The 19,573-nt window shown below is 52.2% G+C and overlaps 1 protein-coding gene across 1 annotated transcript in view; it reads left to right on the forward strand.

Annotated features, from left to right (window-relative positions):
- The window catches only part of CLIP2 (CAP-Gly domain containing linker protein 2), a 93,712-nt gene that overhangs the window by 43,790 nt on the left and 30,349 nt on the right, over window positions 1-19,573 (forward strand). The window contains exons 4-8 of the mRNA XM_037743772.1: window positions 6,226-6,350; window positions 8,902-9,115; window positions 9,792-9,989; window positions 12,653-12,756; window positions 17,046-17,106. Coding sequence (XP_037599700.1) covers window positions 6,226-6,350; window positions 8,902-9,115; window positions 9,792-9,989; window positions 12,653-12,756; window positions 17,046-17,106 — 702 coding nt within the window. The remainder of the gene's footprint in view (window positions 1-6,225; window positions 6,351-8,901; window positions 9,116-9,791; window positions 9,990-12,652; window positions 12,757-17,045; window positions 17,107-19,573) is intronic.

The following is a 19,573-nucleotide window of genomic DNA, read 5'->3' on the forward strand; positions in this document are numbered from 1 at the left end:
TGAGACAAGGACTCGCTCTGTTGCCCAGGATGGAGTGCAGTGGTGCAGTCATAGCTCACTGCAGCCTCAAACTCTTGGGCTCAAGTGATCCTTCTGCCTCAGCCTCCCGAGAAGCAGGGACTACAGACATGCACCACCATGCCTGGCTAATTTTTTTTATTTTTATTTTGTAGAGATGGGGTCTCTCTATGTTCCTCAGGCTGGCCTCAAATTCCTGGCCTCAAGCAATCCTCCTGCCTCAGCCTCCCAAAGTGCTGGGATTACAGGCATGAGCCACTTGAGCCCAGCCTAGTTTAGGATTTAGGTTAGGGAAGAAAAGGACATTCCAGGTTGGAATTACAGAGCAGCAGGATCCAAGATTGACTGTGTGGAGAGACTGGCAGAGACCTGGTGCCTGAGGGGAGGGGCTGAGAAAGCAACCACAGCTGAAGGCCAGAGACCAGAGAGAACCGACCCAGACTCACAGACAGGCCTCCACGGCAGAGACCCCAGGGCCCTACCCAAGGAGGAGACACAGCAGTGTGGGTTCTGGAATCCAGCCCAGCTGGGGTTGAGAAGGCCATGGAGTATAGTAAGAAGAGGTCCACCTGGCTCTTTCAGTCCCTGACTACTCTGAACCTCAGTCTCTTCTTCCATGAATGTGGTAACAGTGCCTACCTCACAGAAATGTCAGATTTGGAATTCATGTCTTTCATGTGCCAGGCGCACCTAGTTGGCCCTAGGAGATGGTGGGGCAGGAGGTAGTTCTAATTGGGGAGTTGGATTTGCTTAGGCACACTTGAGGCATACTTGAGGTGTCAAGAGATATTAACATTTCATTATTTTTATTTTTTTTAGACAGAGTCTCACTCTGTCACCCAGACTGGAGTGCACTGGTGCAATCTCAGCTCACTGCAACCTCCACTGCCCGGGTTCAAGCAATTCTCCTGCCTCAGCCTCCTGAGTAGCTGGGTTTACAGGCGCCCGCCACCACGCCCAGCTAATTTTTATATTTTTTAGTAGAGATGGGGTTTCCCCATGTTGGCCAGGCAGGTCTTGAACTCCTGACCTCAGGTGATCCACCACCTTGGCCTCCCAAAGTGCTGGGATTACAGGCATGAGCCACTGAGCCGTGCCCTTAATTTTTTGTAGAGAAGGGTCTTGCTATGTTGCCCAGGCTGGTCTTGGACTTCTGGGCTCAAGTCATTCTCCTGCCTCGGTTTCCCAAAGTGTTGGATTTACAGGTTTGAGCCATCACGCTCAGCTATGAAGAGAAATATCTTTTTAAAGAGCTAGTGGCCGGGGAAGAGGAGAAGCAAAGTTCTTCTCAGAAACCCTGGGCGTTCAGTAACTGGCCACTTGTTGGCCTCTACAAATGAGGTTGCCGTTGGAGCCAGTATCAGAATTGGTTTAAAACTCTTTAGATTCAGCCAGGCACGGTGGCTCACACCTATAATCCCAGCACTTTGGGAGGCCAAGGTGGGCCAATCACTTGAGGCCAGGAGTTCAAGACCAGCCTGGGCAACATGGCGAAACTCCATCTCTACTAAAAATACAAAAGTTAGCCGGGCGTGGTGGCGCAGGCCTGTAGTCGAGCTACTTGGATGGCTGAGTCAGGACAATTGCTTGAACCTGGGAGGTGGAGGTTGCAGTGAGCTGAGATCATATCACTATATTCCAGCCTGGGAGACAGAGCAAGACTGTCGCAAAAAAAACAAAAACAAAAACAAAAACTGATGACGCGCTGTGGCTCACACTTGTAATCCAAGCACTTTGGAAGGCTGAGGTGGGAGGATTGCTTGAACTCAACCGTTCCAGACCAGCCTGAGTAACAAAGTGAGACCCTGTCTCTACAAAAAATAAAAAATAAAATTATTCAGGTGTGGCATCGCACGCCTGTAGTCCCAACTACTCAGGAGGCCGAGGAGGGAGAATTGTTTGAGCCCAGAAGTTCGAGGCTGCAGTGAGCCATGAATGCGCCACTGCACTCCAGGCTGGGCAACAGAGGAAGACACTATCTCTTTGAAAAAAGCAAAAACAAAAAACAAAAAAATGGGGGGGCAGTGGCTCACATCTGTAATCCCAGCACTTTGGGAGGCTGAGGCAAGTGGATCATGAGGTCAAGAGTTTGAGACCAGCCCGTCCAACACGGTGAAACCCCATCTCCACTAAAAATACAAAAAAAAAATTAGCTGGGTGTAGTGGCGCATGCCAGTAATCCCAGCTACTCAGGAGGCTGAGGCAGGAGAATTGCTTGAACCCGGGAGGTGGAGGTTGCAGTGAGCCGAGATCACACCACTGCACTCCAGCCTGAGTGACAGAGTGAGACTCCATCTCAGAAAAGAAAAAAAAAAACAAAGAAAACAAAAACCTTAGATCCCCTGCCCCGTCCCCATTCCTGCTGTGCCTGGTGACTGTTCCCCTAGCGTGGATCACAGAGAATTATTGGATAGAGGGATCCCAAGCAGGTGGGACTGAAACAGGAGGGGAAGTGAACATGTCTATTCTAAGAAGTCCCCCACCCCGGTCCCCACTCGGCTCCCTGAGCCCTGGCGGCCACGCCTACTCCCTCCACAGTGGAGATTATGGGAAACTTCTCTGGGGAAAACAGCAGGTCCTCTGAGAAATAAGAGAAGGTGATACAGGCATTAAATATGAACAAAAATGCCGCTCAATATGTGAGTATGAATATTCGTGTATGTGTAAATATTCAGTGAACAAAAAAGCTCTGGGAAATGAAAAATATCACAGAAATAAGGAACGGCACAACAGTGTTAGAAGATAAAGCTCAGAAAATATCTCGGGAACCAGAACAAAAAGAAGACAGGCTGGGTGCGGTGGCTCATAGCTGTAATCCCAGCACTTGGGGAGGCTGAGGCAGGTGGATCACTTGAGGTCAGGAGTTCGAGACCAGTCTGGCCAATGTGGTGAAACCTCATCTCTACTAAAGATACAAAAATTAGCCATGCATGGTGGTGGGTGCCTGTAATCCCGGCTACTTGAGAGCTGAGGCAGGAAAATCGGGAGGCAGAGGTTACAGTGAGCCGAGATCATGCCACTGCACTCCTGCCTGGGCAGCAGAGTGACTCCATCTCAAAAGAAAAAAAAGACAAAAGCAGGAGCCAAAAGAGAAGAACATTAGAGAACCCGTTCACAGAAAGGGAGGAGGAGAAAAGGAGGGGAGAGAATCAAATATAATTCAAGAAAATTCCCCAGAATGAGAAGAGCGTTTCTTTCTTTCTTTCTTTTATTTTTTGAAGCATATGTTTGCACTTTTTGTTCAGGCTGGAGTGCAAGATCTCGGCTCACTGCAATCTCCGCCTCCCGGGTTCAAGTAATTCTCCTGCCTCAGCCTCCCAAGTATGTGGCATTACAGGTGCCTGCCACCACACCTGGCTAATTTTGTATTTTTAGTAGAGAGGGGATTTCTCTATGTTGGTCAGGCTGGTCTTGAACTTCTGACCTCAGGTGGTCCACCCTTCTCGGCCTCCCAAAGTGCTGGGATTACAGGTGTGAGCCACCATGCCAGCCGGGTGTTTCTGGATTGAAAGGGCTCCTAGGATCCCAGGATAGAGGATGCAAAAAAGGCCCACATCAAAGTACCTCATAGTGGCTGGGGGACGTGGCACATGCCCGTCATCCCAGTGCTTTGGGAGGCTGCTCGGGTGGGAGGATCCCTTGAGCCCAGGAGTTCAGGACCAGCCTGGGGAACATATTGAAACCCTGTCTCTTGAAAAAGAATGAGGGTAGCGAGAGAATTCAAAACAGATGTTCGCACAAAAAGTTGTCCAATAGGTCAGGCGCGGTGGCTCATGCCTGTAATCCCAGCGCTTTGGGAGGCAGAGGCAGGCAGATCGCTTGAACTCAGGAGTTTGATACCAGCCTGGGCTACATGGCGAAACTCCATCTGTACAAAAAATAAAATTGAAAAAAAAAATACAAGAATATTCATAGCAACATTATTCATAATGGCCAGAAAGTGGAGACAACCCAGCTGTCCATCAACAGATGAAATAAACAAGCAGAATGTGGTCTGCCCATACCATGAATGCCATTTGACCATAAAAACAATGGGGTACTGATACCTGCTGCAATATGATTGGACCTTGAAAGCATGATGCTAAGGCAAAGAAGACAGACAAAAATATGTGATGTTGTATCAATCCATCTCTTTTTCTTTTTCTTTTTCTTTTTTTTTTTTTTTTTTTTGTGAGAAAGTCTTGCTCTGTCGCCCAGGCTGGAGTGCAACCACATGATCTCAGCTCACTGCAACCTCTGCCTCCCAGGCGCTCCTGCCTCAGCCTCCCAAGTAGTTTACAGGCATGTACCACCCCGCCCAGCTAATTTTTTGTATTTTTAATAGAGATGGGATTTCACCATGTTGGCCAGGCTGGTCTCGAGCTCCTGACCTCAAGTGATCCACCTGCATCGGCCTCCCAAAGTGCTGGGATTACAGGCGTGAGCCATCGCGCCCACCCATGTGATTTCATTTCTATGAAGTGTCCAGAATAGGCCAATCTGTAGAGATAGGATAGTAATGGTATAACAGTTGTCAGGGGCTGCCAGGAAGATGGAATAGGATGTGATTTGTCCTGGGTACGGGGCTTCTCTTTGGGATGATGGTTCTGGAAATAGATAGTGGCAATGACAGTGAATGCACTGAAAGCTGCTGAATTACTTTTTTATTTTTATTGGTTTTTGAGACTGAATCTTGCTTTGCTGCCCAGGCTGGAGTGCAGTGGTGCAATCTCAGCTCACTGCAACCTCCGCCTCCTGGGTTCAAGCAATTCTCATGTCTCGGCCTTCCAAGTAGCTGGGATTATAGGCGCCCGCTACCATGCCCAGCTAATTTTTGTATTTTTAGTAGAGATGGTGTTTCACCGTGTTGCCCAGGCTGGCCTCAAATTCCTGAGCTCAGATGATCCACCTTGGCCTCCCAAAGTGCTGGGATTAAAGGCGTGAGCCATTGTGCCCGGCTTATATGCTTATTTTTTATTGTTGTGTTTCATTTTAATTTTTGTAGAGATGAAGGGTCTCACTGTATTGCTCAGGCGGGTCTCAAAGTTCTGGCCTCAAGTGATCCTCTCACCTCAGCTTCCCAAAACAGGCACGATTACCAACATGAGCCACCATGTTTGGCCCTATATTTTTTAAAATGGCTAAAATGGTAAATTTTACGTTATGTGAATTTATACCTCCATTAAAAAAAAGAGAGGCCAGGCGCCGTGGCTCATGCCTGCAATCCCAGCACTTTGGGAGGCCGAGGCGGGCGGATCACAAGGTCAAACATTCGAGACCAGCCTGGACAGCATGGTGAAACCCTGTCTCTACTAAAAATACAAAAAATTAGCTGGGCGTGGTGGCGCGTGCCTGTAATCCCAGCTACTCAGGAGGCTGAGGCAGGAGAATTGCCTGAACCCAGGAGGCGGAGGTTGCGGTGAGCCGAGATTGCGCCATCGCACTCCAGCCTGGGTAACAAGAGCGAAACTCCGTCTAAAAAAAAAAACAAACCACACCAGAAAACAACAACGAAAAAAAGAAGGGCTGATTTTAGGGTTAACATTTATCGAAGCTCTATACTAGACACCGTATATACAGTACTTAATTCTCACGAAAACTCTTTTTTTTTTTTTTGAGCCAGAATCTCGCTCTGTTGCCCAGGCTGGAGTGCACTGACACAATCTCAGCTCACTACAACCTCTGCCTTCCATGTTCAAACTATTCTCCTGCCTCAGCCTCCTAAGTAGCTGGGATTACAGGTGCCCACCACCAAGCCCAGCAAATTTTTGTATTTTTAGTAGAGACAGGTTTCACCATGTTGGCCAGGCTGGTCTTGAACTCCTGACCTCAGGTGATCCACCCGCCTCGGCCACCCAAAGTGCTAGGATTACAGGCGTGAGCCACCGCGCCCAGCCACATAAACCCTTTTTACAGATGAAGATGCTGAGGCTCAGAGAGGTTAGGTAACTTGCCTAGGTGCACACAGCTTCTAGGTGGCAGAGTTTGAATGCAGGTCTGCGTGTCTGTCTCCAAAGCCTGTGCTCTTGCCTGGGTCGGCCCTGGGAGGCACTGTTTAACTTGTCTCCGTCTCAGTCATCCTTGGGTGTCTCCCCCTCCCCCACTCCTGTCTCCCCTGTCCTCTGCATCCTGGAAGGGATGGGTGGGATAAGCCTGGGCTGAGTGCCCCTGCCATCTCTGCCTCTGCCACTGCATCCTCTAGACCTGAGTCTCCCTGTGTGCCGGCAGGTCGGTGGGACGAAGACTGGCGTGGTGCGGTACGTGGGGGAGACAGACTTTGCCAAGGGCGAGTGGTGTGGCGTGGAGCTGGACGAGCCTCTTGGGAAGAATGACGGAGCGGTGGCAGGCACCAGGTATGGAGGGTTTCTTCTGGGGAGTATGGGAGGGGGCTCCTCTCCCCAGGGTGGGCGCAGGGGATAGAGACGGGACATTGGAGGAAGCCAGTGTCCATAATATACGTCCTTCCCGTTCCCTCCTTCCCAATAGCCCACTAAGGTGGGTAGTGGGATTATCATCCCATTTTACAGATAAGAGTATGGAGGCCAGAGAGATCATTGTTCAGGGTCGCACAGCCACAGGCAAGCACCAAGAGAATCTGTCCCCGTGCCCTCGTCTTCATGTCACTCATGGCTAAGTGGGGTGGGAGCCCTCAAAAAGGAGAAGGAGGCTAGGTGCGGTGGCTCATGCCTGTGATCCCAGTACTTTTAGAGATTGAGGCAGGTGGATCCCTTGAGTTCAGGAGTTTGAGACTAGCCTGGCCAACATGGTGAAACTCTGTCTCTACTAAAAGTATAAAAAATTAGCTGGGCGTGGTGGTGCACACCTGTAATTGCAGAACTTGGGTGGCTGAGGCATGAGAATCACTTGACCTGGGAGGCGTAGGTTGCAGTGAGACAAGATCACACCATTACACTCCAGCGTGGGTGACAAAGTGAGACTATCTCAAAAAAATTAGCCAGGCATGGTGGTGCACACCTGTAGTCCCAGCTACTTGGGAGGCTGGGGCATGGGAATTGCTGGGACCCGGGAGGCAGAGGTTGCAGTGAGCCGAGATCACGCCACTCTGTCATTCCAGCCTGGGCAACAGAGCTAGACTCTGTCTCTAGAGAAAAAAAAAAAAGGGGGAACCCGGGAGGCGGAGGTTACACCATTGCATTCCTGAGATCGCGCCATTGCACTCCAGCCTGGGCGACAGAGCAAGACTGTCTCCAAAAACAAACAAACAAACAAAAAAAACAAAGGAGAGGCAGCAGTCCCTGCCATCTGGCGTTGGGGTCCCCTGGATGACATGTGAAATAGCCAGACAGTGCTCAGCCCTGTATGGCCAAAGGCAGGCCTCACAGACAGGTTCCAGGTCTCACACCAGCTCTGATGGAGAGGAACTGACTGGTGGCATTGCTGGGTTAGGAGGGTCTGAGGCTGCATGTGGGCTCGTGGTGGGTGGGGGAGTGTGGTGGCAAGTGGACCATGTCTGTCATGGGTGTGGACTACGGTGAGGCCACCTGAGTGTTTGTGCAGTCCCTGGCTGGATTCTGTGGTTGAGATGAGGCTGTGACTGCTCTGAGGAGGAGTGGTCACCAAGGCACGGGGAGGAGCCAGGCTTGGGCCAGGCCTTGAAGGAAGGTCGGGTTTCCTTGTGGAAGAGGCTTGAGAAGGGTTGTGTTAGGCAGGGGCTGAGAGGGTAGGTTGAACAAAGACCTGGAGGTGGAAAAGGGAGGATGAGGCGGCAGTTTCAAGGTGAATCAGAAGCTGGACAGGGGCCAGGCATGGTGACTCACGTCTGTAATCCCAGCACTATGGGAGGCTGAGGCTGGAGGATCACTAGAAGCCAGGAGTTCAGGACTAGCCTGGGCAACATAGCAAAACCCCGTCTCTAGAAAAGATACAGAAATTAGCCGGGTGTGGTGGCACACACCTGCGGTTTCAGCTACTCGGGAGGCTGAGGTGGGAGGATTTCATGAACCCGGAAGGTGGAGGCTGCAGTGAGCTATGATCGTGGCATTGCACTCCAGCCTAGGTGACAGAGCGAGACCCTGTTGAGAGAGAGAGAGAGAGAGAGAGAAAGAAAAGGGAGAGAGACAGAAATAGGGAGAGAGAAAGAAAGAGGAAGAAAAGAAAGAGAGAAAAGAAAAGAAACCGGATGATCCCACCTCTCGTGGTCCAGTGTAGAATCCATGACCAGAGAGATTTTGGGAGAAGACGAGAATCTGGGGTTCCCATCGCGGTGCTTTGCCTTCCTGTTTGGAAAATGAATGTTTCTCTTGACTCACTTTTGCTTTCAGAATTCAGGGGCTGGTTGGACAGCAGCCCCCACCCCACCCCAAGGTGTCTCTTTCAAGATTTTTCTTCTCCATACAGGGACTCTGTGGGCAGAGAGCTGATGGGATTCTTTCATTCTGGGGGTGGTCTGAGGGTAGCCTGAGAATGAGGCTGCAGCTGTGGCTGGGGTCTCTGAACAGTCTGTGGGAGCCAAGCTTGGTGGTTTTGGGAGCCCAGCAAACTGGAGGCCCAGTCCCAGCTTAACCACGTAACCAGCTTTGTGACTGTGGGCAAGCTACGTAACCTCTCTGAGCCTAATTTTCTCATTTGTGAATGTAGTTAACTATGGGGAATGGAGATGAGCATTCGGCACAAAGTGGGTCCCAGTAATTATTTCCTACTTCCAAGAGCATCCTCATTGGCTGTTCATACCTGCAGAGACTCAGAGACCCTACTCACCCCTGTCCTCTTTGTGAGAGCCCTGTCTATCCATCTGGAAGATTTCCACCTTGGAGTGTCTTTTCAGATGGGCCCCAAGGAGGCGTCTTTCTCTCTTTGTGCCTGGCACTGAAGAGGCAGAGGTGGGAGGGGAGGCTCCAGGCTGTGAGGCTGTGACAGTAGCGTGGGTCTCTCTTGCTTCCACAGGTACTTCCAGTGCCCACCCAAATTTGGTCTCTTTGCACCCATCCACAAGGTGATCCGTATTGGCTTCCCATCTACCAGCCCAGCCAAGGCCAAGAAGACCAAGCGTATGGCCATGGGTGTGTCAGCACTGACCCACAGTCCCAGCAGTTCCTCCATCAGCTCTGTCAGCTCTGTGGCCTCCTCCGTGGGGGGCCGGCCCAGCCGCAGTGGCCTGGTGAGGGTGGGGCTGCAGAAGGGGATTCTCTGGTGTGCATTTTGGGAGGGGTGAGGACATATAGAGATCCAGGTGTCCTGGTCGGCCCCTGACTTACAGTTCCAGTTTTGGATTTTGAACAAAGATGAAAGTGCATGTCTTTTAATAGGGAAGATTGAGCCATTTATGTTTATTGTTATTTTTATATAAGTGATTTATTTAGCCTGAGCCTTTCTCTGGAAGTTAAGGAGGGTTATACAGATGCAGGGCAGGGGGTCCAGAAAGGTTGGCATTGGACCCTGGATGAAGGGAAAAGAGGAGGCTGTTCGGTGGCTATGGGCAGAGTGCCTTCTGTCCAAACCCAGCCTAGGGTTGGAGATTCCTCCTGCCTCGGGAAAAAAAGAATCTGCCTCAGGAAAAAAAAGGGGCCAAAGTGAGGGAATCAGAGGCGCTGGCTATCAGGAGCTGACTCTCCTGAGATGGGGAGTTTCCTGAATCTCAAACATTAGGATTCCCCCCTGGGTGAGACAGCAGGGGACAGGATGTCAGAGTACTGGGAGGGGAAGGGCAGGACCCTGGGGGTCAAGGCACTTGGGGCCCCACCTGCTGGGTTGCTTTAGGTTAGGCGGGACAGAGCCAGCTTGCCCTGCAGTGCTTCAGATCCCTGAGACCCGCCCGCACCCACGCCTTCCTGCAGCTCACGGAGACCTCCTCACGCTACGCCCGAAAGATCTCGGGCACCACGGCCTTGCAGGAGGCACTGAAGGAGAAGCAGCAGCACATTGAGCAGTTGCTGGCCGAGCGAGACCTGGAGCGGGCCGAGGTGGCCAAGGCCACGAGCCACATCTGTGAGGTGGAGAAGGAGATCGCCCTGCTCAAGGCGCAGCATGAGCAGGTGGGTGGCAGGTGGGGCTGGGGGCGGACCTTCTCCAGCCAGCCTCATAGAGTCTCACCCACCCAGAGCAGAGACACCCAGGGGTGGGTGCAGAGAAATAGGAAGATCACACAAGCAGTGCCCGTCCCCACTCTCCAGAGATAAGCCTCAGTGACCTGGTGAATTTCCTTCCAGTCTTTCTGCCTGGGTATAAAGATATGTACACCTACTTTCAGAATCTGGCTATAAACTATATATATTCTCCTATTTATTTATTTATTTATTTATTTTCCAATAATGGCTATAAGCAATCTCCTATTTTATTTTTTATTTATTTATTTTTTTAGATGGAGTCTCACTCTGTCACCCAGGCCAGAGTGCAGTGGCGCAGTTTTGGCTCACTGCAACTTCCACCTCCTGGGTTCAAGGGATTGTCTTGCCTGAGCCTCCCGAGTAGCTGGGATTACAGGTGCCTGCCCCCAAACCCAGCTAATTTTTATATTTTTATTTTTATTTTTTTTCTTTGAGACGGAGTTTCACTCATGTTACCCAGGCTGGAGTGCAATGGCGCGATCTCGGCTTACCGCAACCTCCGCCTCCTGGGTTCAGGCAATTCTCCTGCCTCAGCCTCCTGAGTACCTGGGATTACAGGCACGCACCACCATGCCCAGCTAATTTTTTGTATTTTTAGTAGAGACGGGGTTTCACCATGTTGACCAGGATGGCCTTGATCTCTTGACCTCGTGATCCACCCGCCTCGGCCTCCCAAAGTGCTGGGATTACAGGCTTGAGCCACCGCGCCCAGCCCTAATTTTTATATTTTTAGTATAGGTAGGGTTTCACCATGTTGGCCAGGCTGGTGTCGAACTCCTGACCTCAAGTGATCTGCCCACCTCAGCCTCCCAAGGTGCTGGGGTTACAGGCGAGCCACCATGCTCAGTCCTGCTTTTTAATTTTTTTTAATATTTTAAATGTAGGGATGAGGTCTTGCTATGTTGGTCAGGCTGGTCTTGAACTCCTGGCCTCAAGCAATCCTTGACTTTCCAAAGTGCTGCCTGCTTCCCACACCCCCCACCCCCACTTACCACCATACTGCAAGCATTTTCTAGGCTCTGGAAAATTCTTCATCATCCTTTTATTTTATTTTCTATTTTTTTAATATACAGTGCCTTGCTTTGTTGCCCCAAGCGATTCTCCCACCTCAGCCTCCTGAGTAGCTGGGACCATAGGTGCACGTTACCATGCCCAGCTAAGTTTTGTATTTTTTGTGGAGATGGGGTCTTACTATGTTACCCAGGCTGGTCTGAAACTCCTGGCCTCAAGTGACCCTCCCACCTTGGTCTCTCAAAGCACTGCAGTTACAGGCATGAGCCACCGTGCCCCACGTCTGCCCTGTCATAATGGCTGCATTGCTGTCTGTCACAGGTGATGTCCTTACGGCTATCTGATGTGACTAGTCCCCTGCTGTTTAGATTATTTCCAATTTTTCACTTTTTTTTTTTTTTTTTTTGAGACGGAGTCTCGCCCTGTCACTCAGGCTGGAGTGTAGTGATGCAATCTCGGCTCACTGCAACCTCTGCCTCCTGATTCAAGTGATTCTGTCTCAGTCTCCTTAGTAGCTGGGACTACAGGTGTGTGCCACAACACCCAGCTAATCTAATTTTTGTATTCTTAGTAGAGACGGGGTTTCACCATGTTGGCCAGGCTGGTCTCGAACTCCTGGCCTCGAGTGCTCTGCCCACCTCAGCCTCCCAAAAGGCTGGGATTACAGGCATGAACCACCACGCCAGGCCAATTTTTCAGACTTTCTACATATCGCTGTAGTAAATATTTTTTTTATGGCCAGGTGCAGTGGCTCGACACCTGTAATTCTAGCACTTCGGGAGGCCAGGGCCGGTGGATCACGAGGTTAAGAGATCGAGACCATCCTGGCTAACACAGTGAAACCCTGTCTCCACTAAAAATACAAAACATGAGCCAGCTGTGATGGCACGTGCCTGTAGTCCCGGCTACCTGGCAGGCTAAGGCAGGAGAATCACTTGAACCCGGGAGGTAGAGGTTGCAGTGAACCAAGATCACGCCACTACACTCCAGCCTGGGTGAAGAGCGAGACTCTATTTCAAAAAAAAAAAAATTATTTATACATGACTGTCTGTCTACATTTCAGATTATTCTTTTGAGTAGATTCTAGGGTTGGATTTCAGGGAAGTGACTCCTTGCTCTGAGCCTTGGGTCTGCTGCTGTCTCGTGTCTATTTTTTTTTCCTCTGATACTTGTTTCTGGTGGGAGAACTCCCTCCTGGGCCTCTGTCCCCATCTGGGGTCTGGCTTGCCCCTCCTCGGACGCCAGGATCAATAAGGCCAAGTTCATGGCTGTGCTTTGATGAGGCACAGACAAGACAACAGGTTTGCAGGATAACAGGTCTTAGGTCCTTGTGGGTTGAGGGGGGTGGCAGGTGCTGAGGGCATGTGGGCCTGAGGGTCCTGCCTCTGCCTCTGTTGTTCCTGCTGGGTCCCCTCCTTCATACCCAGGCCCACTGTGCATGTCCTGCAGAGGCCACCAAGGGAGTCGGGGTGACTGGGGTTCCAGCCCCGGCTCCTTACCTCTCTCCCACCACACCCCCAAGCTGGACCCCACACCCCAGAGCATGCTGACCATGTCCTGGCCCTCCCTTGGGGGCCCAGTATGTTGCAGAAGCCGAGGAGAAGCTGCAACGAGCCCGGCTGCTGGTGGACAGCGTGCGGAAAGAGAAGGTAGACCTGTCCAACCAGCTGGAGGAGGAGAGGAGGTACGTGCCGGCCCACCCTCGCCCTGAGAGGATGTTCTCCCTGAGCTCCCTTAAGGAGGATGAGGAAGAGGGCAGGCTTGGGAAGAGCAGACCCAGGTTCCAGTCCTGCCCCCGCCATGCCTGGCTGTGTCACCCTGGACTGGTGACATGAGCTGTTGGGCCTCAGTCTTCCCATCTGTAAAGTGGGATGCTGGTCCCCTGTCTTCTGCAGGCAGCTGGGAGAAGTCATATAACTGGAGTAAAGGACCCAGCACAGTGTCGGACACACAGGGACACCACATTTTTAAACTTTTTTTGAAACAGAGTCTCGCTCTGTCACCCAGGCTGGAGTACAGTCTTGACCTCTGGGTTCAAGCGATCCTCCCACCTCAGCTTCCTGAGTAGCTGGGACCACAGGCGTGCCCCACCACACCTGGCTAACTTTTGTATTTTTTTGTAGAGATGGGGTTTTGGCACGTTGGCCAGGCTGGTCGCGAACTCCTGACCTCAAGCTATCCACCTGCCTCTGCCTCCCAAAGTGCAGGCCTGAAGCGTTGTGCCCGGCCTTGGAACACCACAGTTGTTCACTGCACAGAGGCCACTGTTCCTGCTGTCTCCAGCAGAATATTGAGAAGGTGGTGGCTGGGGGTGGTGGAAGGGAGGGAGGTTGGTTATCACAGCGGGTGTCCCTGGGGAGTCATCCGCCAGGAAGAAGGCCTAACGTCCCTACTCCTCCACTGTGAGCCGGTTCACACTCACAGTGCGCCCTGCCCCCACCCTGGGCTAAGACCCATGAGTGGCGCTCATGTCACCATGTCCTGGGACTCCATTTCCCTCCCCTCCCCTCCCTTCAGATGGAGTCTCACTCTTGTTGCCCAGGCTGGAGTACAATGGTGCGATCTCGGCTCACTGCAATCTCCGTCTCTTGGGTTTGAGCGATTCTCCTGCCTCAGCCTCCCAGAGTAGCTGGGATTACAGACACATGCCACCGTGCCAGCTAATTTGGTTTTGTTTTGTTTTGAGATGGAGTTTCACTCTTGTTGCCCAGGCTGGAGTGCAATGGCGTGACCTCGGCTCACCAAAACCTCCGCCTCCCGGGTTCAAGTGATTCTCCTGCCTCAGCCTCCACCAAGTAGCTGGGATTACAGGCACGCGCCACCACACCCAGCTAATTTTGTATTTTTAGTAGAGACAGGGTTTCTCCATGTTGGTCAGGCTGGTCTTGAACTCCCGACCTCAGGTGATCTGCCCGCCTTGGCCTCCCAAAGTGCTGGGGTTACAGGCATGAGCCGCCGTGCCCGGCCTCCTTTATTTATTTTTTCTTTTTGAGACAGAGTCTCACTCTGTCACCCGGGCTGGAGTGCAGGAGCTTGGCCATAGCTCACTGCAGCCTTAACCTTCCAGCTTCATGCAGTCCTCCCACCTCAGCCTCCCAGGTAGCTGGGACTACAGGCACATGCCGTCAAGCCCAGCTAATTTTTTGCATCCATTCCCATTTTACATACCAGGAAACTGAGGCTAAGAGAAACAGCAGCCAAGGGACTCCTGAAACACCCTGTGTCCAGGTGTCAGCCCTGTGCTGCATGCGTTGCTGGTGTCATCACTTTCAGTGTCACAGCTGGCCAGGTGCGGTGGCTCACGCCTGTAATCCCAGAACTTTGGGAGGCCAAGGCAGGCAGATCACCTGAGGTCAGGAGTTTGAGACCAGCCTGGCCAACATGGAGAAACTCTGTCTCTACTGAAAATATAAAACTTGGCCAGGCATGGTGGCTCACACCTATAATCCCAGCTACTTGGGAGGCCGAAGTGGGAGAAGTGCTTGAACCTGGGAGGTGGAGGTTGCAGTGAGCCGAGACCACAGCATTGCACTCCAGCCTGGGTAAGAGAGTGAGACTCTGTCTCAAACACAAAAAAGGCAGGTGGATCACCGGAGACGAGGAGCTTGAGACGGGCCTGGCCAAGATGGTGAAACCTGTTGGTCTCTACCAAAAATACAAAAATTAGCTGGGCCTGGTGGTGGGCACCCCGAATCCCAGCAGCTCAGGGGGCTAAGGCAGGAGAATCACTTGAACCCGGGAGGCGGAGGTTGCAGTGAACCAAGATTGTGCCATTGCACTCCAGCCTGGGTGACAGAATGAGACTCCACCTCAAAAGAAAAGACACAAGCAGGATCTATCTCCCCAGCAGTCTTCTAACCGAAGATGCCAGGCGGGGACTTTGGCCAGTTCAGCCCTGGGTCACCTGGTAGGACACGAAGCTGACAGGTTTGCTTTGGCCTGGGTCCTCTTTACCTCCTAGACGATGCCCAGATGCCTACATCTCCCTCCCCTGTCTGCAGGCAGCAGCCAGCCCCCATCCCCAGCGTGTCCAATTGAGTCTGTTTTGTGGGCTTTCAGCGGGCACCTGTGCTCCATAAGCTGTCGTTCCTGTCGGATTCAGGGAGACGAGGGTGTATTTATATCTGCCTGAGACAGCCGTAGGGGCCCACACATCTGGTTCCCATGGCAACGTGCCTGATGCCAACAAACAAACACAGATCTTTTTTTTTTTTTTTTTTTTTAAGACAGAGTCTCACTCTGTCACCCAGGCTGGAGTGCAGTGGCACGATCTTGTTTCACTGCAACTCTGCCTCCTGGGTTCAAGCAATTCTTCTGCCTCAGCCTCCCGAGTAGCTGGGATTACAGGCTCTCACCACCATGCCCTGCTAATTTTCACATTTTTAGTAGAGACGGGGTTGCGCCATGTTGCCCAGGTTGGTCTCTATCTCCTGGACTCAAGTGATCTGCCCGCCTCAGCCTCCTAAAGTGCTGGGATTACAGGCATGAGACACTGTGCCCAGCCACAAACACAGATCTTGAAGGCATCGTGGAGTTGTGATCAGAAGGGGCTCAGGTGCAAGTCCCTGCCTTGCCCTGTGCTTGCTGTGTGGCCTTGGGCAGGTCACTTGCCCTCTCTGGGCCTCATTCCTCATTGCTATGCTGAGAGCTGTTAGGAGAACTCAGGGAGAGCAGCTTTGAAAGCTTATGTGTTCCTATAAAGAGGGGTGGGCCTGTGCGTTTCCCCTGCACTCTCTTGACAGGTATGTGGCTGAGTGTGTCTCCCTGAGGCCGGCCCTGAAGGCCTGAACCTTCCACATCCAGAGGCAGCCTGGGAGTAGGGATTGGGACCCTGACCCCCAATTTTGAGGCCTGTGATGAGAACAGGGTCAACAGCGAAGGAAGCCCACTTTCCTCCTCTCCTTTCCTTCCTCCCCATGGCTTATTCCTTGTGGTATTGTCTGCTGCTTGCAGTGATGAAAACAGCGTAGTCGGCTGGGCACAGAGGCTTACGCCTGTAATCCCAGCATTTTAGGAGGCCAAGGTGGGTGGATCACTTGAGGCCAGGAGTTCAAGACCAGCCTGGCCAACATGGTGAAACACCATCTCTACTAAAAATACAAAAATTAGGGCCAGGCGCGGTGGCTCACACCTGTAATCCCAGCACTTTGGGAGGCTGAGGCGGGGTGATCATGAGGTCAGCAGTTTGAGACCATCCTGGCCAACATAGTGAAACCCCGTCTCTACTAAAAATACAAAAATTAGCCAGGCATGGTGGCGGGCATCTGTAATCCCAGCTACTCGGGATGCTGAGGCAGGAGAATTGCTTGAACCTGGGAGGTAGAGGTTGCGATGAGCCGAGACCACGCCATTGCACTCCAGCCTGGGTGACAGAGCGAGACTCTATTAAAAAAAAAAAATTAGCTGGACATGGTGGTGTATGCCTATAACCCCAGCTACTCCAGAGGCTGAGGCAGGAGAATCGCTTGAACCCGGGAGGCGGAGGCGGAGGCAGAGGCTGCACTGAGCTAAGATCATGCTACTGCACTCCAGCCTGGGCAACAGAGCCAGATTCTGTCTCATTAAGAAAGAAAAGAAGAGAAAAAATAGAGAGAGAGAAGGAAGGAAGGAGGGAGGGAGGGATGGAGGGAGGGAGGGGAGGAAGGAAGGAAGGAAACAGTGTTGTCACTCACATCCCTAGGCCACCCTGCCCCTTATTTTACTTCCCACCACCCTGGGGAGGAATAGTTATTGGTGGTTCTTCTTTGAGTGCCGGTCAGCAGGTTGGGAGGTCTAGAGCTTTCCAGGATGCTCTGCCCCGCTCAGCCATAGGACTCTGGGCAGGTCCCTGTTCTGCTGGGTTGGTTGCCTCTACATCATCCGAGTGTGGACTCTGGGCCGTTCTGATGGCCTCGCCTCTCTGCTGTTGCTCACTTGGCGAAGCCCGTCGCTCTGGGCAAAGCCAGGTCAGCCGGCTCTTTCCCTCTCCTGCAGGAAGGTGGAGGATCTGCAGCTTCACATGGAGGAGGAGTCCATCACCAAGGGAGACCTGGAGGTAACAGTCAGAGACCACTCCCCTGAGCATGCTCAGCACTGGGGGACCCTTGCTAGTGCAGATGGTCATGAGGTCTAGCAGCAACTTTGGCCCCCCTGGGGAAGGGACTGGGGGCGGGAATAGGGAAAGATCAAAGGTGTAGTGGCAGAGGTGTGAGTGGCTCAGCCCCAGGAGCCTCCAGGGAGGCTGTGTTCCCCACGTCAGCAGCTGGATGGGGTTGTGAGGATGAACCCAGGGCAGGGCAGTTGGGAGGCTGGGCCCCAGGATGGAGTGGCTGAGGTCCCCTGTCCCTTCTTGGGCAGTAACCCTAAAGGTGCTCCTTCATTCATCTTGGATTCCAGGTAAAATTTTGGCTGAAAGTAGCTTGCTGAGTCACAGAATTTATAGGTAGGAAAACTGAGGCTCAGAGACCGGGGGAGCCAGGTGTGGTGGCTCACGCCTGTAATCCCAGCACTTCAGGAGATCAAGGCAGGAGGATCACTTGAACCCAGGAGTTCAAGACCAGCCTGGGCAAAATAGCAAGACCCCACTTCTACAAAAAAGTTTTAAAAGTTAGCTGAGCATGGTTGTGTGCACCTGTGGTCCTAGCTACCTGGGGAGGCTGAGGCTGGAGGATTGCTTGAGTCTGGGAGATGGAGGCTGCAGTGAGCTACGATCGTGTCTGTTTTTGTTTTGTTTTGAGACTGTCTCAAAAAAAAAAAAAAAAAAAAAAGGATGTTGGGGCACAACCTGGTGCCAGAGCCTCAGCCCAGCTCAGCATGTTCTGATTAAGTTTCCCTCTTAGCCAAGGGGAAGGCCACGTGGTTGCTCCTGGCTGACTTTTCCATTGGCAGCTGCCCTCCTGCAGGGTTGGATGGGCTTATGGGAAAAGCACCTGTGGTTGACAGGAACAGAGACCCCCGTGCCAGCTCCAGTCACCAAGGGGGCTTCCTGAAGGGCCGTAGGAAAGTTCACAGCCCCCGAGGGCAGGCAGTTCAGGGGACTGGAGCCGGAAACAGCATCAGGAGCTAAGCCCATCCATATCCCCCTTGCTCAGGGCTCCCCTCCGATGTGTGCCTGGGGTCACACAATGTTTCCCACTGTGTCTCCCGGGCTCTGCTTCTCCAAGCCCCGCCCACTACCCACCAGCTGTCATCAGGGGAGATTCTGATTGGTCCCAGGGGTAGCCAATGGGCCGGCTGGCTCTGAATAGGGGTCCACCCGGGATCCAATCGGCCCTGGCTGAGAGAGGCAAGGAGTGGGACAGACTTTGACAGACAGCTAAGTCAATCCAAAGGGCTGCAAAATCCCCATACGACGTTTTATTGTAACAAACTGAATTGTGATCATACTTATGGCAACCAGAGGGCAAAATGACCAAAGTCCCACTCATCTCTTTATCCCTACCCTTTTGTTTTTCTTTTTTTGGAGACAGGATCTCACTCTGTTGCCCAGACTGGAGTACAGTGGCATGATCTGGGCTCCACTTCCTGGGCTCAAGTGATGTTCTTGCCTCAGCCTCCCAAGTAGCTGGGACTGCAGGTGTGTGCCACCATATACAGCTAATTTTTTTTGGGCGGGGAGAGGCCGGGTATTGCTATATTGCCTAGGTGGGTCTGAAACTCTTGGTTCAAGCAATCCTCGGCCTCCCAAAGGCTGGGATTACATGCATGAGCCATCACAACTGCCCCCCTCCATCTTAAAAGTTAAAAATAAAAACTAGAGCCCCCCCCTTGACCTCCTGGTCGCCTCCAGGTTTATCACCCCACCTCTCTGCCTGTCTTCATTGCAAAACTCCTCAGGAGGTTCTCAGGCTCTTGATCTTCCCTCCTGTCCACACTCCTCTAGCTACACAATGAGATGCCCCATTCCAACTCCCCAGCCTCTTCTGCTGGCTTCTCTTCCTTCCTGATCTCTGAACGTTGGCCCATCCAAGGGCTCAGTCCCAGACGGTTCACCCATTGTCCACGTTCGCCCTGAGAGCTTCCAGTCTGTGGCCTCCATGCCTTGGATAAGCTCCCATGAGTTCCAGTCCTCCCCAAGCTCCCTCTGCCATGCCCACTTGACATCTCCAACCAATTGAGGAAGAAGTAAGCATCGGCATCAACTTCCTGGGGCTGCAGTAACTCATGGCCAGAAATCTGTGGCTTAAAACAATACAGATATAGGCCCCTGCAGTTCTGGAGGCCAGGAGTCTAAAGTCAAGGCCGGGCGCGGTGGCTCGCGCCTGTAATCCCTGCATTTTGGGAGGCAGAGGTGGGCAGATCACTTGAGGTCAGGAGTTTGAGACCAGCCTGGCCAACATGGCGAAACCCCATCTCTACCAAAAATACAAAATTAGCTAGGCATGGTGACGGATGCCTGTAATCCCAGCTACTCTGGAGGCTGAGGCAGGAGAATGACTTCCTCAGGAGGTGGAGGTTGCAGTGAGCCAAGATCGTGCCACTGCGCTCCAGCCTGGGTGGTAGAGTGAGACTCCATCTCAAAA

The sequence above is a fragment of the Cebus imitator genome, unplaced genomic scaffold, assembly GCF_001604975.1.
Source record: "Cebus imitator isolate Cc_AM_T3 unplaced genomic scaffold, Cebus_imitator-1.0 Scaffold153, whole genome shotgun sequence".
Lineage (NCBI taxonomy): Eukaryota > Metazoa > Chordata > Mammalia > Primates > Cebidae > Cebus > Cebus imitator.